Below are 25607 nucleotides of genomic sequence, written 5' to 3' on the forward strand. Positions count from 1 at the left end.
GCCCACAGGTGTGGAGGAGATGCACGTACAGGCCACAGCGAGCTCTGGTCTCTAAGACAGTGGGGAACCGTGAGCCAGCTGTAAGCAGGGGGGGAAGTACTCAGGATGAGGAGGCAAGTGTGTGAGTACGGAGACCACTTAGCAGGGGGGAAATGGTGATTTTTTTTTTAAGTTTTATTTATTTATTCATGAGAGGCAGAGTCACAGGCAGAGGGAAAAGCAGGCTCCATACTGGGAGCCCGATGTGAGACTTGATCCTGGAACTTCAGGATCACGCCCTGGGCTGAAGGTAGATGCTCAAGTGCTGAGTCACTCAAGCATCCCGGTGATGATCCTTTGTACCAGGCAGTGGTCCTTCAGGACTCCCACCACTCTGTCAGTAGGTGGAATCATCCAAAGTGCTTCCAGACACCCTAAGTGTGAGAGGGGCCACAGGTTCCCCGGCTTCTCCAGCAATCCCTGCTCAGTCAGATGACTCCCTAATCTGCAGCCAAGTGCTATAAAAAACCCTGGGGGAGGACTTCTTGCATCCTCTCAGCTTTCCAATTAATCATTTAGGGGGGAAACCAAAGCCTACTCAGGTAAAAAGATACGTGAACTCCAGGTCAGGATCACAACCTGGTCCTAAATATGACATTCTTTCCCCTGCAGGCTGGCAGAGGGTAGGAGGCTGGGTAAAAACAAATGATTTTCATTCAGTCACTGTTTCCTAGCAACCAAAAAAGAAGCATGTGTTTTCCTGATGTCTGTGAGCACCAGCCCAAGCCCATGATGTTCGGTGCTCCGGCACACACCTCCAGAAGCAGGGAGAGGACAAAAGCACCGGAATCGGTCTCTGGTTGGTGAGAGATTCTGAAAGGGGAATTTGTTAAGGGCTGGACACCTAATAGAACACAATCTGAGAGTTTTGTATCATGGATGTAGGAGTGCAGAGAGGGGATCTGCATGGAGCGTGCAGATATTCAGGGCATGATGTTCTTACAGAGTAAAGCTGAGACTTCTGTGGGGTTCATTTCTATGAAACAGCTAATGTCTGAGACAGCTGACATCTTTCTATTAACTCTTTTGTGTGTATTTCCAGCCAGAGTCTTGTTTTTTTGTGAAAGCTCTATAGACAGAAGAGTGGCTGAATTCAAATTGAAACTACGTAGTCTATGCAAACGACCCCCTTTCAACCAGGCCCAGCTCCTCAAAGCATGTAAGTCGGGACACCTCGACTCATTCCACTGATTGTTTTACAGAAGAGGAGACACAGAAACACAGAGAGACAGATTCACTTATCCAAGGTGACACAGCTAACTGATAGGCTTACTGGGTCTTTGGACCTCCTGGGGTTGGGACATGCTCATACTTTTAAGATTTTAACCTTTGTATATTATGCCACATTGAATGACGGTTGGGGAGGGCAGTCTAAGAGGAAGCTGTCACAGCATCCAAGACACACATATTTTATAACCTGTAAGTCTGAAAATCAAAGAGTTGGCTCAGAATTACAAACAAGAATGGGTTAAAGCCAATGTTACGTCTTTTGCTTTTAAAAAGGCATCAAAGCTAAGGGAGCCCACCCACCCCCTTGTCAAGGAATTGAGATAAAGCAAATGTTCTACCAATAAGTGCTCTTTTGACTCAGTGAAGTAGAAGTGCTAGCCTTTATCAAGTTTCAAGTGCTAGGGCAAAAGGTGTTCTTGGCGACATCAGCCAGGTTCATCATTTTTTAGATAAGACCCGAAACTGGGGTGCAGAAGAGTCAAGAGGCTTGGCCACCACCACACCAATCAGTGGTGGAGTGGACACCACATCCCGGCATCTGGCCTCCCCGGCTCAGTGCTTTTCCTTCTAGGCCACAAGTTCCCCTCTCTGGCTTGCAGTATTCTCTCCCAATTGACTCTCCCGTAGAGAACTATATTACTATCTATGGAGTTCATTCATTCCCTATGGAATGCTCCTACTTTGCCCCCCACCTTTCGTCTTCATCTTTTCCACATCCCGTCCAAGACAGAAGCAGATGCAGTGGCAGCAAGAATAGTCCAAAATAATTAAATTGGTCTGGTGAAGAATTCATTTAAATTAATGATATCCTATTTTCTCTTTGCTTCTTGTTGGTGAGCTGAATCAAATATAGACTGCAATTTTTTCCCAAAAGTTTCCAAAGTTTTATTTATTCCAACCATACTTAAAGTAATGATTTAAAAACACAGGCACAATTTCAAAAATACAGAAGTTAAGATAATGAACATCTGTGAATTTATTTTCCCAGATTCAACAAATGTTAACTTTTTAAATATACATTTGTCTATTAGTCAGGGTTCTCCAGAGACACCGAAAATATATGTATATATGTGTATACATGAACAGAGAGAGATTTAAAGAATTGGCCCACGTGACTGCGGTGGCTTGGCCGGTCCAAAATCTGAAGGGGTAGTAGGCTGGCAGGCTGGAGACCCATGATAGGGTTCTCCAGCAGAATTCCTTGGTGCTTGGGAAAAGTCGATCTTTCTACTATTCAAGCCTTCAACTGATTGGATGAAGGCCACTCACATAACGGACAGTAATCTGCTCTACTCAAAGTTCACTGACTTAAATGTTAATCTCATCCAAAAAACACCTTCTCAGAAACACCTAGCACAATTTTTGACCAAATATTTTGGCACAGCGGTCTAACCAAGTTGACACATAAAAATGAACCATCACAATTTGCTTTTGATCTTGTTTAAGAATAAAACATCGCAGACATAGTTGATATCCTGCTTCTACCTCTCTCTGGGCATCGCATTTCTGTGACTTCAAACCCTTTTTGACCTCCTTATCTAAACTTGAATTTCTGGCTCAGTGTGGGGGTAAGAACTGAGGATATGGCTTCATATTTGCCATGGTGATATGTTCTTTCCAGGACCCTTGGCCATAGAAAGTCGTACATGGATTCTATAGAAAATCCCATTATGAGCCATTGTACCAAGGTGGATTCACTGAGAGTCACTATGTTGAATGTGCACAGAACCCAGATTCAGATCACAACACTTTTGATGCTTCTTGGCAAATAATCTCATCTACTATTACCTAAGCCAGGACTGTTTTACTTGCTAGCTTATTGCAAGGATAAGTAAGTGATGAATATTGGGAAACTTAGAAAAAATAAAAGGTTATCAGACAAACTCAAGGTACAATGAATGCACTGCCCTCCCATTCCTCACCCCCAGCCAGTTTAATTCTGACCTGGAACTTGCTGGATAAGAGGTCTGAGCTCTGCACACTTTGGGATCCCTTCCAGAGCCTAGGACTCCATGACTGGTATTTGGAGTGATAGCATCCCAATTCCAATTCTCTCTGATTTGCTGCTGTAGCCTGTAGGCTCAGAGAGGCTGGGTCTTCCCCAAGGATATCAGGTACAGTGTAAGCTACAGCTACCTGCCCAGCTGGACAAGCTTTGAATCATGGAAAGAAAGCTCCTAAAGAAGGAAATGAAAAAGCTCCTGTAAGTATGATTGAGAATAAACTTTTGTTTGTTACACTAGGCTTCTGGTGGGTTGCAGGTCATAGGTGGTCTGGATATTGGCAGGTGGGGTGGGGGGAGGGCGTTAAAAATCTGAGGAAGAATATCTATTCCTGCAGTAAAGCAGAAAGCCAGATGAGCTAGTCTCTGCCTCCTGCCTGAGAGGCCTCACATGTGGTGCAAAGGAGGATGTAGTCTCCTGAGAGGACGTTTCTGCCAGGATCGTGTGTGTCAGAGGCACCCCCATTCTAGGGCCCAACAGCTGAGCCCCCAGCCCAGATTGCCTGTACTGCTCAGGATGCACCTTTAAAAGGGCCCTGCTGGTGGAAGATATAGAAGAGATTTCTGCAAGATGTACCCAAGGGCCCGGCATTTTAATTGCAGCCTCTGCCTCTATTATTGTCAGTCTTATTGACTAAATAATTCATCTCCTTTTTCTTGACATCTGAACTTAAAAAAAAAAAAAAAAAAAAAAAAAAGACAAGTTTTCCCCTGGAAAAAAAATTTTCTCCCCCGGTAGCTTTTCTATGACTTTATTAAGAGGTTGGTGAAAAACACAGACCACATCAAAAGGGGGGAAAAGGCCATTCTACTTCATATACATTATAGGCATGACAATAACATCTTTTTATCAAAGACCTTCTCACAGTCCTCATCAGATGTCCTTTCTCCCGCCTACTGTAGTAATTGTTTTTTAACAAGTCCTTAAAAAGTATTGGAAGAAAATATGTATGACTTTATACATATTTACTTACATGTATGTGCTTGGAGGCCAACATAGTAAAAAAAAAAATTGTTATCAGAAATGTCAATTCTCCATGTAGAACTGGAATTTCAAAACTGATTTAATTTTATATCCAAAGAATAAGATTTAGGCTACTCTAGATAGAGTACCTTGGAATTAGAGAGCAAAACTTGAGAATTTTTATTAATTTTAGCTTAATAGACTCAGAAAACTTTTGGAAACCAGACACAAACTTACCCCTCCCGGCCCCCACTGCCCTGGCAGGAACTTGCCCCAAGTGCACGGTATGAACCTTAAAAATGGAACTGAGTTCATGTCCCTTTATCCTTCCTTTCTCCTGACTTCCCCGGGGGGGGGGGGGGGGGGGTGGGGGGGTGGGGTGGGGTGGGGGGGGGTGGGTAGCCCCCTTTCTCTTCTTCCAGGGCAGCTGGGAAAGGTTCCCACAGGAATTCCTGGGTTTTATGCATAATTCCTCCTTTGCCTTCTAATGGGGAAAAAGGCCTTAGGGCAAGAGAATACATCCATACAGAACATCACAGGGCTGGAACTTTTCAACTTTGGACGTTCTGACTGAGTTTAATGCAGGCAGCAAGGGAATCTTTGTTTTAAACAGCAGGTCTCCATCCTTTTGGTTTCGAAAGATCTCCTCTGCGTGTGGGAAGTTGTCAGGGCCCTCTCCGCTTTCCCATCAATTCTGTTCCAACTACATGAGTTTTATTTTTATATAAATGTGATTGAAGTTCACAGTGGTTAGACGCTTTAAATCTATATCATTGCAGAATTGCTACTTAAATCAAAATGAGTATTAGTTGAGCTACCAGAGCCACCAGTGGCTTTGTCTTTTGGTGGAGGAGGGAGGGTTGGGAAGAATGTTCTTCTGCAGACGGAGCTCCCCTCTCATTCCCAATGGCTCAATGCTGCTCTCTTGCTTTTAAGGGGAGATTATATTGGCATCAGACTTCGGGAAAATGAATTTGACCCAAAAGGAAGAAGGCAACTCACCTTTCTAGATGATATGGTAAAGAAAGGCATGCCAATGCAAGTCACATTTGTGTTATTTGTGTTCAGGGGACAGAACAAGGATCTAATGTAGATCGTGAACAAGGCTAATCGTGATGCTCCCCAAATGTCCTTTTCCTCCTCTTCTCATCCTAGGTCCCTCCACATGGTCTTTTCAACTCATTACACGGAAAGCAAAAAAGAATGAGAATGTAAAAGTCATGAGACTTTTGCTATTTCTCTCCTCGAAAAGACAAAAAAGCAAATGAGTGCAAGGTTAAATGTTATATACATGATGTTGAAAACTTTTTGACAAAATGAAGTATGTAGTTCTCGAATATAATAATGTTTTGTTTTTTACCATTTGCATTCATGGAGAAAACCAAAGGATTGAATAATCCTAAAATCCTTCATCATTATTTATGCTGGAACTCAGATTCCTGATGTGTAATGAAACTTCCCTTCACAGAAATTAAAAAATTATGTAAAGATCTAATTCAAATAAATTAGTCAACCCTCAGCTTTTTTATGCTAACCTGTTTCCTCCTCTTGCACTAAGAAGGAAGAAAGCCTCTCTCTCTGCTCCTCCCCTTCCCTACCTCTCCCCCCACCCTTCCCCACCCCTCCCCCCACCCTTCCCCCCACCCCTCCCCTCACCCCTCTCCACTCCCTGCCTGACTTTCCGGAGCTGAATAAGCAGTTCAGCCTTGGCGTTCTAAAAGTACTTCTCTGTGCACATGTTCAATGGAGAAATTAAATCGATTAAATAAGTGCTTCTCGAGCTTTAATGAGATCTTAATGCAAGGCCCTTTTGATTTGTGAGGTTTGGGTGGGGTTGGGAATTTGCATTTGTGATAAGCAACTGGAGATGCCAAGGCTGCTAGCCCAAGCACCAACCTTTGGATTAGGTTTCAACCACTGATCACTGTTCTTTTTTTTGTTTTTTGTTTTTGTTTTTTTGTTGTTGTTGTTGGGTTTTCTAGTTTGGTTTAGTTGATGAAAGAAATAAGTACAGTTGACCCTCGAACAACATGAACAACACGGGTCCACTTATACATGGAATCTTTTTTTTTTTAATAAATATACTACAGTACAGTAAATATTTTTTCTCTTACGATTTTCTTAATAACATTTTCTTTTTTCTAGCTTACTTTATTATAAGAATGTAATCTATAATATATATAGTATATAAATGTAATATATAAAATATGTGTTAACTGTGTATGTTATCAGCAAGTCTTCCAGTGAACAGCAGACTATTAGTAGTTAAGTTTGGGGGGAGTCAAAAGTTATAGAGGATTTGAGACTGCAGACATTGGTGCTTCTAACCCCTGGGCGTTCAAGGGTCAACTGTACATTATTTAGACAATGTTAGAACCTTAGAACCCATCTAATACCACCAAGACAAAACCAACCTTCCCTTTTCCGGAGGTGGGGATAGAGAGGAGAGAAGGAATATTTTGATAGGGACAAGGTGAATATGCTTAGATATTACCAGAAAGATGATCAATAGGATAGAAGTGAACATTCAAATTGGTCCTCAACTTTTTACTGTATACAAGACTCTTATCGGGTCTACCTCCAGTCCTTTGTTCATACTGGCCCTGCCACCCAGGATGTCCTTCTCCACCTAGAGAAGTTCTCATTCTTCAAGCCCGAGATCCACCAGGGCCTCCTCTTGGAAGCCTCCCAAGATCCCCCTGAGAGCACATTTCTGATGTTCTGCTCACAGAATTCAAAATCGTTCTCTGTGGCCCTCTTCCCCCACCTTCTCCTTCTACTATTTTAAAACTTGGGGGTACTGAAGTCCTGAGGACATCAGCGGCTTACTCAAGGATATATTGTGAGTTGTTGACAATATCTAGATTTGAACCTAGATTCCCTGATTCCTAGTTTCCTTCCAAGAATTTATCCTTTCTTTTCCTGTCACCATGAATCAAAAATTTAAAAATGGCCCTAGTGAGAAGTAAATGTAATCACTGAAGATTTCTAAATAAATCTCAGATCTCTGTCTGAGCATCAGGTTACTGGACATAGTAGATGGTCCCCCCCCTCCATTGTAGACATCATAAAATAGTAGAATAGGCTTAGCAATGCCATAGTCATTGGGTCCGGGGGTGCTCCAGCCAATGTCTAAGCCCATCCCTTTGCTGTCTGTGCTTCCCGCTTCCAGGCACACTATGACTTGGCCATCAATGTTGCTTTGCAATGGCTGGATCACTCAGAAGACTTAACTTGGCTGGAGTGGGAGAAAGTGTGAGTTGAAATAGTTTCTTTTTTTTCCTTCTTTTTTTTAAAAATGTATGACTATGAGTAGTGATAGAGAAAGCTTCTCTCTGGCATCTTCCACCATGAGGCACTCTGTTTGAAAATGCTGCAGGGTGAGTATCCTTTGCCTGCTAGATACCTAAAGAGACCCCATAGTTGTCAACATATGCATGTTTACATATTTTGTATCTCTTCTGACTGATTTCTGTCAGATGATCTTTCTCACACATAATGTTGTATCTTAGAAATATAACTGTGCTTTATTTTGCATGTGCTGTGATTTTTTAAATGGTCAATTCTTGGGGCACCTGAGTGGCTCAGTCAGTTAAACATCTGCCATTGGCTTAGTTCATGATCTCAGGGTCTTGGGATCCAACCCTAAGTTGGGCTCCCCACTCAGCAGGAAGTCTCCCTCTCCCTCTCCCTCTCCCTCTCCCTCTCCTTCTCCCTTTCTCTCTCCCTCTGTGTTCTCTTTCTCACTCTCTCTCTCTCAAATAAACAAATTTTTTTAAAAAATGGTCAATTCTGTGGGTAAGGGCTATGGTTGTTTTCTAAGGACTATCAAACACAATCTCTTAAGCATTTAACTAGACATATACCTGAGCTGAGCTATTTGAACTACAGCTTCTTGAATCCTTTCCAGGATTATTGGCATTTCCATGTGTGCCAGGCAGACTCACTCAGTTGGTAAGAATAAGGAACTAATGAGGCCAGGACTTAATAGCTTACTCAAGAGGCCAGTTATTTTTTCTGTTCCATTGCCTTAGAACACATACCTTGTCCTGGATAGCTATATCAGTTAAGGTTTAGTTGTAATAAGCAGAAAATCTAGCTTGAACAGACTTAAGCACTCCCCTCTCAAAAGGGGAGGAGAGTAAGAATTTATTGACTCTATTTGAAAAGTCCAGGAATGGGTCTACATTAGGCATGGATTAATTTAAAACTCAAATTATGTCATCAAGGTTTACTTCTGGACTCTTTCCTCTGGGTAGACATTCTTCTTCTTCTTTCCTTCCTTCCTTCCTTTCTCTTTCTTTTTCTCTTTCTTTCTTTCTTTCTTTCTTTCTTTCTTTCTTTCTTTCTTTCTTCTTTCTTTCTTTCTTTCTTTCTTTCTTTCTTTCTTTCTTTCTTTCTTTCTTTCTTTTTCCTTCTTTCTTTCTTTTTTTTCTGAGAGAGAAAAAGAGAGCCTGAGTGGTGGGGAGGAGCAGAGGGAGAGAGAGAGGGAGAGAACCCCAAGCAAGCTCCACACTCAACACAGAGCCCAAGGCAGGGCTCCATCTCAGGACTCGATCACAGGAGCCTGAGATCATGACCTGAGCTGAAATCGAGAGTCTGATCCTTAACAGACTAAGCCACTCAACGGTGAACCTTATTCTTCATTCAGTCCATTTTGTCACAATATTCAGTCCGCAGGAAAGTAGGTTTAAGAAAAATATCACAGAATTGTGTCTCAATCATGCCTCAGCCCCTGATTTATCCAGAGATGGAGGGTGGGGGATTGGAATACTCTGACTAGCTTAGTCCACAGTGTGTTTTCTACCCTTGGAATCTAGGGATGTCCTTGGCTTCCCTAGAAGCAGATAGGCTTACAGTGGGTGATGCGGTTACCCCAGCAAGAAGGGGAGAGTTCTGCCACAGAAGGGGAAGAGGATACAGATTGGCAAAACCATAATTGTCCACCATAGTGGCCAGTGTTTGGCAGTGGTGAAAACATGGAAGGCAAATTCATCACCATTGTTGCAAGATTGCAAATTCAAAGTGTGTACTATATTGATGGCAGATTAGCCACCTCAATTTTGTAAATAAGTGCATAACACATGGCCATTGGAGATTAATTATGGATTACTATTATAAGCTTACTAGGTGTCAAAAAGAAAAAAATAAGCCTTCCATTGTTATTTATTCATTATCTCCCTTAGGAAAATGCCATTTCATGACAGACCTGTATATCCAAACCGAAAAGAAAGAGAAGCAATGATTTTATCATCTTACGCTGGAATCTTAATGGTAAGGAAAAAGAACACTATTTGCATATATGGAGATTTCATATTTATTATGTGCATTTTGATATTAATGCATATTTATTTTATTTTTCAACTGATCTTTCTAAATGCTTAGGATTTACTAATACTAAATGTTTCAGTTTTAAAGATATTGAAAAGTCCTTGAGGGACGCCTGGGTGGCTCAGCAGTTGAGCATCTGCCTTTAGCCCAGGGCGTGATCCTGGAGTCCCGGGATCAAGTCCTGCATCGGGTTCCCCGCATGGAGCCTGCTTCTCCCTCTGCCTGTGTCTGCCTCTCTCTGTGTCTCTCATAAATAAATAAATAAAATCTTAAAAAAAAAAAAAAGAGGCAAAAACAAACACACAAGAATGAAAGACATACATAGTAATACTGAGATTCTGATTTATCCATTTATTCAGAAGTTATTTGTTTAGTGCCCATGGTATCCAAGCATGATTCTAGACACACCAGAGCTATGATTTCTTTGCTTTGTAATATAAGAAAAGCCATGATATGATAATGCATTTGTTGGTGCTGTTGTTTTTTTAACAGAACAGTATCCCAATTGAGGAAGTCTTTAAAATATACGGAGCTGATTCTTCTACCAATTCTAGGGCTACTAAGGTAGGAGTGATCTGAAACTATCTAATAAAAGAGATTTTTAGAGAGAATTTATTTTATATATTTATAATGTGTTTTTAACATTTTCAACTGCATGAAACAACAGGGGTTTTTTTTTTTTTCATCAAAATGTACAAAACCAGATGTAGCCATATCTTAGTTGGATAATAAATCTTTGTAAAATGATTTGCTTATGTGAGGGCTGTTCGTAATCACAAACGTATTTTGCACAAGGCTGAGTAGAGGCAGCAAATAGAGCACCAGGCTTAGAGTCTAGATTCTGCCTCTGTTTCTGGTAAGCAGACTTTCTCACTTCCACATTTTGTAATGTAGGTTTGGCAAGTCCAAGTGCTCCTCTTGCACGATGTACCAGGACATTTAGAACTAGGACAAGCTCTGCAAGGTTCAATCTCCTGATAAATTCTGTAGTTTGCTGCTGCCACTCCTCTTCCCATGAGAGTCCTTTACATTACAACAGTAGAAGCAACAACTCTCAGAAGTCCAGTGACACCACTTCTGACACCACTTCTATGGAGCCCTAGGTCCCTTTCCTTCTTTGAGTTTTCATATACTGATCTAAAAAAATTTTTTAATATTCTGAATTAACCTTATAGCCAGTTCAGTTTTTGCTACTTACATACGAACATTTAGTAAACATTAAATATAAGATAGTATTTAGAGGTGAACTAGTGATCTATTTTACTTTAGATACCTCTAGAAAAGGGAAAAGGGGATAGAGCTGGAGGGGTGTGCAGTGGGAGGGAGGCAGAGAGGAAAGAGAGAGAGTCCATACCCTAATAACCCAACCTTCTGCTCACACTGTCACTTTTGATTCCCACCACAACTTGGCAGGAAGGCCAGGGCAGAGGCAGGGCTATGGCCACAGAAATGGCCATAGCCATCTTGTTCTTTTACCTGTAGACCATACAGCAAACAGTGGGGTCTCATAAAATCAAGAGCCCACCAGGTCCAGCTGAAGAGTCAAGCATTTACTAAAAAGTGTTGAAACTTTGAATCCAAGTGCCTCGTCACTTTTAATCCATATGTAAGCTAGCTCTAGTCCTGAAACTCAAAGCCCCTTGGTCACAGAGGACATCAGCACCTTTCTTCTGATCACCCTAGTTTAAACCTCATTCATTCATTCATTCATTCATTCAACATAGTTATAGGTGCAAAGGATTTGATGGTGAACAAGTCAGACAAGATTACTTTTCTCATAGGTCTTGTACCTTATGTTGGAGCTGACATTCTACCTTGGTTGACATATAAGCCACCCCAGGTGGCTCCTGAGACCAAGCTATTCTGTGCTTTTAAAGATATCCCAGCTCTTTTGGTTCCTTAAAGAGCCAAGCAAACCATAGTGCTTAATTTCTGCTGTTTTTTTCTGCAGTTTTCCCCCTTCCAGGCTGCCCCTTTCCCCAACCCTCCTAACATAAACACATAACTATCCAGCCCAGCCCCCTAGGGCTCAGCCATTGTATTTTTCCACATCTTCTGGTGCCTGGGGATGGCTAGGGTAGGCATCATGCACTGACTGGTTGACCTCCACTCACATGGTCAAAGGGCAAATATGGAAAATCACATCCTGGAGAGGATGGCCCTATGAATGCTTGCAGTCTTGGTTCGGTTATCAATCAAGAAAGTTTGCAAACACAGGTGTCCAAGTAACTCCGGCCTTTGTAAGCAACTAGCCAGCTTCATTTTAAAGGGCTGGAATAGGAAGCCATGCTATTTAGAGGTGGGCAGGCCAATTGCTGCCTATCCATCCTGTCTTTCACTTATTCAGTAAATAGATTTTATTCAACACATTCCCTGTTTGGTTATGCACAGTCTTGTTCTCACAGTCAGTGACTCAAACTAAAAAGCCCAGATGTGTACATAGACTACATAATGACCAGCTCAAAAGGGCCATAGAAAATACTAACATGGAGGGGTCATTCCTTCAAACACCTGCATTTGTATATTGTTATAGGATATGACTCTTAGCTCATTTATAGGTTTGTAACTGGAAGGCAGCTTGGGTAGGGGTTCAGTATGAGGATTCTGAAGCCAGATTGCCTGGGTTAGAGCCAACTGCAAGCAGAAGAATCCTTCTAAGTTCCATCACTCTCGATTTCATCATAAAAATTGGAACCAGAGGATCCCTGGGTGGCTCAGTGGTTTGGTGCCTGCCTTTGTTGGCTCAGGGTGTGATCCTGGAGTCCCGGGATCGGGTCCTGCATTGGGCTCCTTGCATGGGGCCTGCTTCTCCCTCTGCCTGTGTCTCTGCCTCTCTGTGTGTGTGCCTCTCATGAATAAATAAATAAAATCTTAAAAAAAAAATTGGAACCAGAAAAAGGGACTGCTGTGGGAAATGACATGAATTAGTACCAGTAGAGCCCTTAGTGGTTGGCACATGGTAACCTCAACACAATAACTATAGTTAAGGTTCTGGTACTTGGGATTTGGGTATATGATTTCTTCTATATTTCTATAAATCAAGGTTTTTCAACACTTCATTTCCGATCATTCTTTGTTGTTTGTGTAGAGGTGGAGCTGGGGGCTGTCCTGTACATTGTGGGATATTTAGCAGCATTGCTGGCCCTTTAGATGCCAATAGCTTCCCCCCAATGTGACAACCAAAAATGTCTCTCCACTTTGCCAAATGTCCCTTAAGAAGCAAAACCACAGCTGGTTGAGAACCACTGCTCTACGTAATTAAATAGTTCATCAAGCATCATATATATTATCAACATAATATAAACTTTGCCTATTTTAGACACCAAATGATCACATAGGGTATGATACCATTTGAGCTACAAATACGAGAATGTAAGGCTCATCTACCCTTGTGGACCTCACAAGCTCCCCCCTACTTCAAGAATACCAGCCCAGGCCTCTCTATTGTGGCTATATATCAGCTCAACTCTGGGACCTCCTTCACATCTTAAATCAGAAATTGATAGAACCTCTCAATGGAAATGTAGCATTTCGAATATTAAATTGTAAGAGCTATTTTAAAACAGTCTTTCGAGGTTTAACATAATTTCAAAAAATTGTTTTAACTGGGAGATAGGGTTGTTCAAAAGAAGTTATTGACAAAGATTCTTCTCTAATTGCTGCATGTATATGAATAAACTTTGATTCCTTTGGATAAAATGTCTCCTAAGCAACAGCTAAAATCCTGTCCAAGCAAGAGCGTAAAGCCCTGTAGAATACTAATCAGATTATGTAGAAGTTCTCACCACTAAAATTGGCTGCACAATTTTATATGGGCTGTGCATTGGCTTAATGGCTTTCTTCAGGAGTATTTGCTGCCACCTGGTGACTGAAAGGCATCATGGGCTCAGTGTTGTTCACCAAGTCTATTATCCTCAAGTTCTACTGCTGATAGGGAGCTCTTATTTGATGACAGGGAGCCATTTTTCTGCTGAGGATGTTGGACCTATAGGGAAAAAAAATCAACTAAGGGTCTCACACAAATGACTGTTACTAACAACCAGCTTCAGATAAATATAAAATAGCCTGCTCAATTTTAAACTGAAGAAAAAGAAGCATAAATCTGCTTTCAACAAAGCAAGCAGGCAATAAAAATATTCTTCAGTTCCATTTGTCAGAGAAAGAGGAAGGAAAGACAAGCAAAGAGAAGAGAAAGACAAGGAGAGGTGACTAGAGAACACCAGAACCTCTACTTACCCTCTCTCTTCCTGCAGCCACACCCCAAAGTCTGACCAACCATCATTTAACTCCACCTCAAGTCCAAAGCACACTCTTCAGGGGCAAACAGACTGGTGTCCAGTTCCAGCTCTGCCACTTGCTAGCTGTGTGGCGTTGGAGAAGTTATTTAACTTCCCTGATTCCATACACATACACATCAGGTGCATGATGCTGGTATGGGGTGGCGGACCTTCAACATTAGTGTTATTATTTCCAAACCCACCCACACTCCTGCCTCTCATCCACAGAAGTCCTTTGACAGCAGCCTGGCCTCCCTGCAGCAGGCTCGTCTTCCCCTCACATCCTTCTGCAGCCCTAGCCTCCAGGCACTTACCACAATAATCTGCCGAGTGTTTTCTCTTCTTGAAAGATGCTGACCCAGAAATGAAAAAGCATTTTCGTGATAAGGAGAAGGATCCATTGGGTTTACACAAAAGTTCGATATTGGCAGATCTTTATGATGAGAGGTGGAAAACTACGCTTTCAATATCCATTATGTCCAAATGAATACTTACAATATAAGTTTAAAGTATAAAAGCCAATCAAACAACAAATCCACCAAGTGGATGAAATGGAACGGTATCAAGAGTTTGGAAGCTCCCCTTGCATCCTCTCCAGCTCCTACCCTTCCTGTTACTCTCTGTTTCCACTATCTAGAATCAAGCATTTATCATTTTCTTGTCTTTCTCTCTAATTTTACCACATATGCATGTCTCATCAACATACTGTTTAGTTTTGCATGTTCTTTGAACTTGATAGAAGTAATATAAAAAAGCAGTCTTTACAAATGAAGCAGATGTTTTATTCTATGGCTTTCTTTTTTCATTCAACATTATGTTGCAGAAATTCATCTCTGATATTACACACTGTTTACTGCCCATAATATTCCGCTGTAGGAGTACGCCACAATTTCTTTACATATTCTTCTATTTTAGACATTTGGATGATTTCTCTACATCTCTCTTTGTGTACAGTGACAGGATTTCTGTATGGCCTATGTCTAGGTGTGACCCCACCACCTCATCGGTATGTGCATCTCCAGCTCTCCATAAAGCCAAACTGTTTTCTAAGATGGTCGTACCAATGTACACTTCTACCTGCAGTGAGGTTATCTGGTTGCCACCAAAACTTGCTATTTTCAGGCTTTTTAAGTTTGTCAGTCTGTTAAGTGGCTGTTAAGTGGTTTAAATTCATATTCCTCTGATTACCAATGAATAACTATTTCTATGTTCTTCTTCTGTGAAGTGCCTGCTAAAAATCTTCAGTCCATTTTTTTTTTTTTTGGTTGGGTCATTTTTCTTTCTTTCTTTTAATTTACACAGAGCCTCAATTTTTAGAAATACAATCAGCCAAGTCCTAGATTTTCCAGTACTCTTCCTATTTGAAATGTGCCCTTTCTCTTCACAAACATTAAAACATTTAGAAAATATGATGTTGCATGATCCCAACCTCATTTGAAAAGCATCTTGGACAGTACAAACTGTCTTTCCAGATGATGCGCCCTAATTTTATTTTGGAGAAATATGATTGTTGTGAGCATACGTTCAATTGTTTTGACATTTAGAATCAGAAATTCTACACCTTCTATCTCAGTGAAACCAAATGACATTTTAGTAAATTAGTCCTCAAGGCTGAAAGGCAGATGATTACTATCTATACTCTGCATCCCTTGGGGCACCTGGGTGGCCCAGTTGGTTAGGTGTCTGCTTTAGGTTCAGGTCATGATCCCAGGTCCTGGGATTGAGCCTTGCATCTGGCTGTCTGCTCAGCAGAGAACCTGATTCTCCCTCTCCCTCTGCTAACCACCCCGCTCATACTCATTCACTCTCTCTGTCTCAAATTTTAAAAAATCTATACTCTTCATCCCTTGATGTATCCAGGGCCTTGTCCACATTCCTATACGACAAACCTCCATCTTCTTCTCTTCCCACTTCCAGTTAGAAGAAATTTTTGTTGAATGTGCTTTGGACACAATTTGGCACCTCATAAGAATATGAATCAAGAAATAATTGTAATAATACTTCTATACTGATACAACGATGACCTTAGTAAATAGTTTTAAGTAAAAAAAAAAAAAGATTGTAGGATCAACTCTAGGTTTAGGACTTGAATATCATCCTACTTTGAAAATAATTTTACATATGAACTACACAGGAAGCTGTAGGAACTGCTTGCATGAGCCATCAGATTATCGGGACTTATGAATATCTGAGCTGGAAGTGACTTTTAAAATTATCAGGTTCTATCTTCCCCAGTGGATAAGGAACTAGAGCATGAAAAGCATCAGTCTTGAATCTTCAAATGCATGGAGAACGACATGTAAGCCAGTTCTCTTTTTCTTGGACTTCGTATACATTATTCTGAAGGGCTGCTCCCATAGCCAAAATTGCCCCCAAACTAATACAAAGCCCCCTTTCATCACCTTCTGCATATTAGGGCCATGTTTCTGAATAGATTATCTACTTCTTGAAGTGGGAGACCATCCTTTATGCTTATGTTTAATTCTTTACAATGTAGATAGGAAATAAACTCTATATACATATATTTTTAAGATTTTATTTATTTATTCATGAAAGACACAAAAAGATGTAGAGACATACGCAGAGGGAGAAGCAGGCTCCCTGCAGGGAACCTGATGCAGGACTTGATCCCAGGACCTCAGGATCATGACCTGATCCAAAGGCAGACGCTCAACCACTGAGCCACCCAGGCACTCCCCTCTATAAATACTTTAGGCATTTAAATAGAAAGCTGAGATCAAATTTAGAAGGGTCCCTGCCCAGATAGCTATAAACTATTCTGTCAACAAAGAGAACATAACCTCATTTATTGTTTAACTCATGTTTTCTGTATAATACAACCAAAAACCTATAGTAATCATGAAAACACATCTACTTCTCATGTGAAGGAGCCAGAGGTGGGCAGACCAGGGCCGGTAGCACAGTTCCGCAGGGTTGTCAGGGACACAGGCTTTTCCTGGCTCTCTGGTCTGTCATTCTTGTTGAAAATTGCAAAATAATGCATAACTATAGTACCTTTCTTTAAAACAAAAACATCCCACCTATATATAAACCACACAGTTATCTTAAACTCAAATTGTGGAAATACAGATTTCTATTTATTTTGAAGGAATACCATTTATGTGGGAACTTGATCATTATCAATTTGGATGATAGGGTGGAAATTTTTCTACCCACCTCATAATCTAAAAATTGGTATTTTATTATTTAAAAATGGATATTGTTCTTGTCTTTTGGTATACATCATGTAAGGGTGTCCTATTGATGAAACAGCATATTTGTTGAAATGTATACATAAAGAGAATTGTATAACCATATCTTGCTCCTTAGAAATAAGTTCTATAAATATAAAGCCTGAATCTCAGTGAGAAAGCAGAAAATTATTGATCTTGCAGAGGGATATTAATTATTTCAGGCCTCCTGGCTCTAATGAGTTGTTTTTTAATTAATTCTTTGATTAGCTATTTCCAGGCAGGATCTTGTAAAGAAAATGGTGGCCAAGTTGTTGCCATGGGTTATGCTACACAATAGAGAGAGATGAGTCAGGGAGGGAGGTGGTGATGACAAATATAAATAATAATAATTATTATCATTAATTTAAAAGTCAATATATTGTACTGTGTGCCAAGCACTATTCTAAGCACTTTACATATACTAAATTTTTATTTCCTACCACAACCCTATAAGGTCATTGCCAGTATTATTATTATCACATGAAGAAACAGGCACAGAGGAATTAGGTGACATGCCCAAGGTCACACACCTTGTGCACTTTCATACAGCCTGTTTGACTGAAGTCCATGCTTTTAACCACTATTGCTGGACTAGAATGGTAGTTGTTCTACTGGTCAATGATACTTGAAGGTGTACTATGTGCTAGGCACTCCCTAGGGAAATGGAGAGAAAAAGTCAAATTAGCTATCTGGGCTCCCTGCTTCCACAATCCAACCCATTCTCCACACAGCAGCCAGAGTCATCTTTTTAAAACCTATATCAGACCTTGTCACACTACAGCTTAAAAATATTTCAATGGCTTCCACTGTGTCCTGGGAAAACGTACAGCTCCGTACCATGGCCAACAAGGACCCAGATGATCTGGCTCCTGCCTCCTTCCTCAACCCCATCTATAATTTCCCCCTTTCTTGCTATGCTGTAGCCACACTGGCTTTCTTTCTGTGTCTGGAAATGCAGGTTATTCTAAGAATACCTTCTTGTTCCTTTTGCCTGGAGCACTCCTCTCCTGTTCTTCCCCTAGCTGGTGGTCAATCATTCTGGAAATCTCAGCTGAAGCACTGCTTCTTTCTAGAGGCTTTCTCTGACCATCTCTCTGAAGTGGTGGCTGTCCAGTCACTTGCTTGCACATCATCTTGTTTTATATATTAAACTTATCACAATGTATGATTACCCTGGATGTTTAATCGTCTATCGTTTGCACCTCCTCAGCTCCAGAAGGGCAGGAGCCTTGTCTTTCTTAGTAACCATAGCTCCTGACACAGGGCCTGGCCCATAGTAGGTGCTCACTGAAAACTTGTCAAAGGAAGGAATGAATGAAGAGACAGTTCTAACCTTGTAGAAGTTTCCAGTGTATTGCAGCAGACAGTGGGTTATAACTAACTACCCCACACTGGGGTTGTCCTACATGAGCACATGCTTTGAGCTCCCAGACCAGTAGAGTCAGCAATTCTGCCTTGAGATAAGGTGGGGTGCAGGGTGCCAGCACAGGAGAGCGGGGGTGGGGAAGCAAGGGGCAAGTATCTCAGAAAAGGTGATATGTGAGCTACATCTCTAAGGGAAAGTAGGAGCCTCTAGGCAGAAAAGGCGCAAATAGTTATCCCAGGTCAAAGGCAACAATGTGAAGAGCATCAGTGTGTGAAAGGGCATCCTGGGCAAAGGCAACCAGGAATGGGAGCAAAGGGCAGTGTATGAACAGGTGTGCCATGCGAAACAGGAGTCACCCACGGATGGTTGGTGCTGTCCGAGGACCATGGGCTGGTTCAAGAGACCAGGTGTTATAACTAGCAGGTGCTAACAGCACAAAGTGTGTGCGGCTTTTAAAAACAGGACTGCTGGGACGCCTGGGTGGCTCAGTGGTTGAGCATCTGCCTTTGGCTCAGGGAGTGATCCTGGGGTCCTGGGATGGAGTCCTGCATCAGCTCCCTGCGGGGAGCCTACTTCTCCCTCTGCCTATGTCTCTGTGTTCCTCATGAATAAATAAATACAATATTTTTTTAATTAGAAAATAAAAATAGGACTGTTTTCCTTTCAGGTTCCCCGAGCCTCACCTTTCCGCCTCTCCTTGCATCCCTTCGCCATGTTAACAGCACCCAAAGCAGCAGAATACGCCCGCAAACAGAGTAAGACTCTTTACTTGCACCTGCTTATGGAAATTTAAGTAAAACTAAGAAATAAACCCACAAAGCAAGACCAAAGTCATTATGGTAATAAGACTTCTCTGTCCAGTTGAATAAAGAAAAAAACAAGCCAGAGGGATTCATGACTTAATTTCCCTTCATTATAGAAATCAGGAAAGTCTTATTTCTCAGATCCTTTAGTGATGGGAGCAAAGCACTCTAGAAAGGAAGAATCTAAATCTGTGGGTGGACTCACTTATTTTAAAGTTTTTTTATGTGGATTCGGTTAACCACACGTGTCTCTAGGTGTCAAGTTAAGAAGGGGAGCGACAAATAAAACTGCCACCAGCAGCGAAGCAAATGCCACAGCGTGGAAATCATCAAAAAATGTATCTTTGGACACCCAGCCAAAGAACAAAGTAGGTCTAAAAATGTAAATTGGACCAAACTCATAACAAGTTTTGGGGCGTACTTTACTTATATTGTAAAAGTCTAGCCTTTGGAGTTAGATGCTGTGGGTCTGAGTCTAAATAAAGCCACCACTTAATAGCTGTGTGACTTCGGGGAGGCTACATAACCTCTCTATGCCTTAGTTTCCTCCTCTACAAGGTAGGAAAAATAAGGGTATCTACTATCCAGGTTGTTGGGATAAATAACTTGGATTATGCATTTTAAGTGATTAGATTAGTGCATGGTACAGAGTAAACCCCAAACAAATACTAACCATTATTATCTTTTAGCACTTGAGAAATACTATTCACAAGTTAATCAGCTATTATTCTTTGATTCAAGTAAGTGTGTCGAGGAGATTTATATTAATGTCTCTGTCCTAAAGTTTTCTCTTCTTGGTCCCTCTCTCAGTAATGAAATTTTGTCTTTGCCTGCTTTGCATTTCTGCTGCTCCTGCCCTGCCCATCTGGTTCCTGGGACATTTATGCTGCAGAATTCGGAGAAAGGTCAGAGATGCACAGGGCTGGAGACAAGGAGAAAGGCAGGAGACCTCTTTGCCCTTCCAGTCCTGAGCTCTCTAATGTGCAAAGTGAAAAGGAAATTTTAAAAACATCAGAAGACCAAGTTACTCAACACAATAAAAGCTAAGAGGGCAGAGAATCAGAAAAGGGGTACAGCTGGCTGTCTGAGATATTTTAGGACTTTGCTGAACAAGAGGGTGTGGGCCAGCTACAGGTTTGTAAGGTAGGAAAGGGAAAAGGGAATCTTGAAACTTGGTCCACTGGGTTATCCATTGGGCTTGCTCCAAGAAACACGAGTGAAAATTAAAATGTTTATTATGTAGTTTGGTTGCTGTACTGGGCATTGTTTTAATGTGAATCTCTGAATAGACTGGACCACGGAAGGCCCCGGATGCATTCAGGTTTTAGAGGCAAGCTACCAACCAGTGAGAAACGTAACCTTATCATAGCAAATGCTTTAGGAACTGCCTGAATTCTTTGGTCACATCAGGGTGTTAATAAGTGTTATTCTAGTAACATGACAACCTCACTATTGGGAAATCTTGACTATCCTGAGTTTTCTTTTAAAAATATTTGCTATAATGATATTTGAAGGCATAGCTTTTCTAGAATCATACCTGTGTCACTGAAGAACTGTTTGAAGTAAGATGAAGTGTTGTTGTTGTTGTTGTTGTTGTTGTTGTTGTTGTTATAATAGGATTTTGGAGATAGCAAGTTTTAGAAAGTAAAAACAACAGGGGGGAAAAAGGAACTCCAGAAATAACACACAGGCAAACACACACACACACACACACACACACACACACACACTGATATGTAGACTTGAAACTTAATTATGAAAAAACCAGATATCTGAAACAGGAGTTCTTAGACCCCCTGAGACTCCTATGCATCCTATGTACTAAAAATCTCGCCCTCAAGATGACTTATTGATACGGTGTTTTGAAAATACAATTTCATTTCCTGTATATTTTCTTCCATAACCATTGAAGATTGTTGGCTTCCTGATGGAAACAGACCTTTTATTTCCTATTTCCCACATGTATATAAAGTGCTTTGTAAGCAGGGCTATTCAGTAATTATCGTTGATTAGTGAATTGACAATACGTACTCCTGAGTGCTCTCAAACCACTATGCTCTGTCTTTACTGACTGAGTGGTTCATATCTAGGGACCAGCCATTTCTACAGGCTAACTAATGCCTTTAAACCCAGGAGTGTCCAAAGAATAAATGCCCATTTTGCAGTAGGACTGGATCTTGAGATGAATCCTTTCCATATCATCCTCTTCTTGAAAATCAAACAGCAGAAAACACATCTATGATTTTTGTTCATTCTTTATCATCTGTGTGCTTTGGGCATCTTTTCCAACTTCTGAGTAGTGTACTTTTAAATTAGCTTAAACTTTGTGATAGTAATACATGATTATAGTAAAAATCTCAAACTATACAGAAAATACAAATGGAAAAACAAAAGAATTCCCCCTTCCCCATACCCCTGTCCCACTCCTCAGAAATAACCATTGTTACTATTTCTTGTAATATTTAAATATTTGTTGTACATATCAATGCATATATGTGTGTCTGACTGATTGGTTAGAAATTAATGAAAAATATTTTTATTAAACATATGAAAAGGGGTGCCTGGGTGGCTCAGTTAAACATCCACCTCTTGCTTTCGGCTCAGGTCACGATCTCATAGGTTAGGAGATGGAGCTCCATGCTCAGCACGGAGTCTTCCTGAAGATTCCCTCCCTCTGGCCTCCCCTCACTTGCACACACTCGCTTGCTCTCTCTCTCTAAAATAAATAAACAAATCCTTTTAGAAATATGTGGAAAACATATTTTCACAGTTTATTGCTTGAAGTTTTTCATTTCTTTATCCATATGTTTTATGGACATTATATCATGTCTTTTAGCTGGTGAACAACTTTTTCTACCTCAAGATAAAACAATGCCTCATTCAGAATTTTCTATTTATTTCCAGCCACAGAATTGCTTCATAAAGTAAAAGAAAGGGAGAAAATTTTTAAACAATCCAGGCATTTTGGATAATCATTTTAAAGATTTCTTTTATACTGTATTGATATTAGTAACCCACTTATTAGTCAAAATGAATATGAGCAACACCATATCCTAGGAAAGTGGCGATATTGAGCACATTACCAGGAAATGGATTTGGAATGGACAGGATGTAACCAAAGAGCGAGAAAACAGATAACCATGGTGATTAAGAGTGTGGATTCTGGAGTCACACAGCCCAGAGTTGACTCTTGGTTCTCTCATTTAATAACTGGCATGATTCGTTAAGTGAATCTCTCTGTGTTTCCATGTCTCATCTCTAAAGAAAGGATTATAACAGTACCTATCTCAGAAGATTGTTACAAGGGCTAAATGAGTCAACATATGTGGAACAGCCAAGACCATGGCTAGCAATAATACAAATGCTCTTGTTCCTACCGCTCCTGACAGTCATAATACTGTGGATCAGAACAAGACACAGAGAAGGGGCACTTTGAGGGATTCTGGTTTCCGGTTCCGTGAGCAAGGAATTTACAAACTGCCACTCATCCTAACAAGTAAAAAGCTGAACTGGCTGAGAAATCAACAACTCCTCTTGGATCTGTAGGACAGAGAAGGTCAGAGGGCAAACTAATCTCTGTCCCCAAGGTTGGAGAGACCACGGGCAAATATAGGGAGTTAGGGCTTACCAGAGCAAAGGCTCACAAGTGGAAGCTGCCGCAGATACAGTGCTGGAGTAGGAAACCTTTACTGCAACTGGCAAATCACAGGAACCTCAGAGCAGACAACTCAGAGAGTTAAAAACCCCAAGGGTACCCAGTCATAGCAGCGTACCTACAATTTTGTGAGATTTACCTGCAGGAGCTCTGCTGGGTTCTCAAAGCAAATATTGGGGAGCATCGGGGGTAGGAGTGGGCAGTGGGGGAGAATCATTCTTAAATACAAGAGAGCAACTAGTTAACTACAACCTAACCTGTTGATGTTTTATCAGAGCCTGACTGACCTAGAAGAAGGGAAATACCCACTCCAGTCAGCTCTCATCCTGTCCCAGCTGGAGGAGAGGAAATGGAGAAACAATTTATGAGGTTCAAAGTCCAGAGGCACAGGTTCACCAAAGACAGATCTAATCCTAGGACTCTAGAAATCCTCCCTTCCTCCCACAACCCCCCCAGCCACGTCACTAAAGACCTATTTAGGGCGTTCCTTTTACCCAGAACCTCATGCCTCACTATCAAGAAAGAACTACAAGGTATACTAAAATGCACATAACATAATTTAAAGAGACAGAGCAAGCATTACAAATGGGTATGGCAGGAATGTTGGCACTCTCAGACCAGGAATTTGAAACAAATATGATTTCATATGCTAAGAGCTCTAATGGATAAAGTAGACAGCATGCAGGAGCAGATGGGCAAATGTAAGCAGAGAGAAAGAAATCCAAACTGTTAACTACAGAATCCAGGTGGTGGGCATATTGTATCTTCATTGTTTAAATATTTCAACTTTTCTGTATGAAAAATGTCATCATAAAATTATGAAGAAGAAAAATTGTCAGAGTGAATAAAAAAAAACAAGACCTGATTATAAGCTATCTACAAGACACTCACTTCAAATATAAAGACATATATAGATTAAAGGTAAATGGACAAAATAAATCATGCCAGCACTAATCAACAGCAAGAAAAAGCTATACTAATTTCTGACAGAGCTGACTTCAAAGTAAGGAAAATTATCAGGCATATAGAAATGCATTACATAATGATAAAGGGGTCAATTCTCTGAAAAGACATACAATCTTTAACACCTGTGCTCTGGACAACAGTGCATCAAACTACATGAGGTAAGAATGGATAGAGCGTCAAAGAGAAATCACTAGCTCCACTATCATAGCCGGAGACGTCAACACCGCTCCATCGGCAATGGAGGGAGGGCAACTCAAGTTTAAATTCAAAGCAATATATAACATTTTAAAATAATACTATATAAGCCCAATACACAACTGCTCAGGGGCAAAAGGAAATTATTTGCTTTGGGTAAGGTTAGTTAAAAGAAGTGTAGCTTTTATTATTTATGTTTCTATTTGGAAATAATTTTGAGCTTAGGAGAACATTGTAAGAATAGCACAAAGAACCCTCATATACCTTTTACTCAGACTCACCAAATGCTAGCATTTTGCTCTATTAGCATCACTATTCTTCCTGCTTCCATCTCTTTTTGTTCTCTCTTTCTCCCTGTAAATAGATACAATTTTTTTTCTGACCCATCTGAGTGATAACCACCATATTGCTATACCCCTATATACTTCAGTGTGTTTCCTGAGAATAAAGTCATTCCTCCAATAACCTGAGTATAATGATCAACTTCATAAAATCTAATATTGATACTTTTACCTGATGTACCATCTATATACCAATTTTGTCAATTGACCCAATAATGTCCTTTTCTAAACACTTTTTTTCTTTCTGTATAGGATTCAGTGTGGGATCATATACTGTATTTAGTTGAGAAATATAACCATTTCCAAACCTCTCAGAACAATTCCATGGAAGTTCCTTTGTACCTACATGTATTTTATTTTATTTTATTTTATTTTATTTTATTTTATTTTATTTATTTTATTTTATTTTATTTTATTTTTTAAAGGTTTTATTTATTTATTCATGAGAGACAGAGAGAGAGGCGCAGAGACATAGGCAGAGGGAGAAGCAGTTCCCATGCAGGGAGCCTGACATGGGACTCGATCCTGGGTCTCTAGGATCAGGCCCTGGGCTGAAGGCGGCACTAAACCGCAGAGCCACCGGGGCTGCCCCCCTACATGTATTTTAATCCATCTTTGTCAGTAACTTAGTATTTGATATTTGACCTTAACTTCCTGTAGATTGAAGCTAATGTCTGTGCACCAAAATCTTTTTTTTTTTTAATCTTGCAGGTCACTTAGAGACTTGGAATTGCACCTGGAAGTTCATAATAAAGTCTCTGGGAGAGGAAAAGAAACATCATCCTAACACTGCAATTCTTGCCAGCACATTTTTCTTTATAGTTAGCTTTTGGTGCAAATTTTATTGAAGTGTTACTGTGGATGTTGGGCTTTCTCCTCTTAGAATCTTATTGTATGGCTATATTGTGGTTTTTTAAAAAGTGCATATCTTATGCTACTTCCTTGTAACTGGAATACCGCAGGTTGGAGAATTTTGAGAATATGTAGTATTTCTATGTCAGAGCAGACTGGCTTTGCAGCACATTTCACAAATGTTTAGCACTGAATATTGCAGAGTGGAGGAGTAGGAGGCAGTTTCCCCAAGTTTCGATCTGAAATAAAATGAACCTGTCATTCATTGTCCTTACAAGGTTCTCACGTGAAAACATTTAAAATCATTTCCATAAAGCATTAAAGGAAAAATGAGTGTGGGTTTTCTTTCAGTA

The 25607-nt window shown here is 40.6% G+C and overlaps 1 protein-coding gene across 6 annotated transcripts; it reads left to right on the top strand.

Moving 5' to 3' along the window:
- The first annotated feature begins 718 nt into the window (after positions 1 to 718).
- C36H2orf80 (chromosome 36 C2orf80 homolog) lies at positions 719 to 25584 on the top strand. 6 transcript variants are annotated; one of them, XM_072812628.1, is made up of 10 exons: positions 719 to 842; positions 1082 to 1198; positions 3342 to 3472; positions 5172 to 5253; positions 7408 to 7490; positions 9422 to 9509; positions 10059 to 10130; positions 19110 to 19197; positions 19501 to 19613; positions 25114 to 25253. In XM_072812628.1, exons 3-10 carry the CDS (start codon positions 3432 to 3434, stop codon positions 25120 to 25122), a joined length of 576 nt encoding a protein of 191 aa, XP_072668729.1. In that variant the 5' UTR covers positions 719 to 842; positions 1082 to 1198; positions 3342 to 3431; the 3' UTR covers positions 25123 to 25253. The 6 variants fall into 6 exon arrangements, with proteins under 6 accessions (XP_072668729.1, XP_072668726.1, XP_072668725.1 ...); XM_072812625.1 differs by lacking the exon at positions 19501 to 19613 and having other exon boundaries at positions 25114 to 25584; XM_072812627.1 differs by lacking the exon at positions 3342 to 3472 and having other exon boundaries at positions 730 to 838.
- Positions 25585 to 25607: the final 23 nt, after the last annotated feature.

The sequence above is a fragment of the Canis lupus genome, chromosome 36 (assembly GCF_048164855.1).
Source record: "Canis lupus baileyi chromosome 36, mCanLup2.hap1, whole genome shotgun sequence".
NCBI classification, from domain to species: Eukaryota; Metazoa; Chordata; class Mammalia; order Carnivora; family Canidae; genus Canis; species Canis lupus.

Coding starts and splice junctions, on each gene's coding strand:
- C36H2orf80 (XM_072812624.1), top strand. CDS start 1,155: ATGCAAACGACCCCCTTTCAACCAGGCCCAGCTCCTCAAAGCAT. Junction 5,254..7,407: donor TCACCTTTCTAGATGATATG/GTAAAGAAAGGC, acceptor TCCCGCTTCCAG/GCACACTATGACTTGGCCAT. Junction 9,510..10,058: donor CTTACGCTGGAATCTTAATG/GTAAGGAAAAAG, acceptor TTTTTTTAACAG/AACAGTATCCCAATTGAGGA.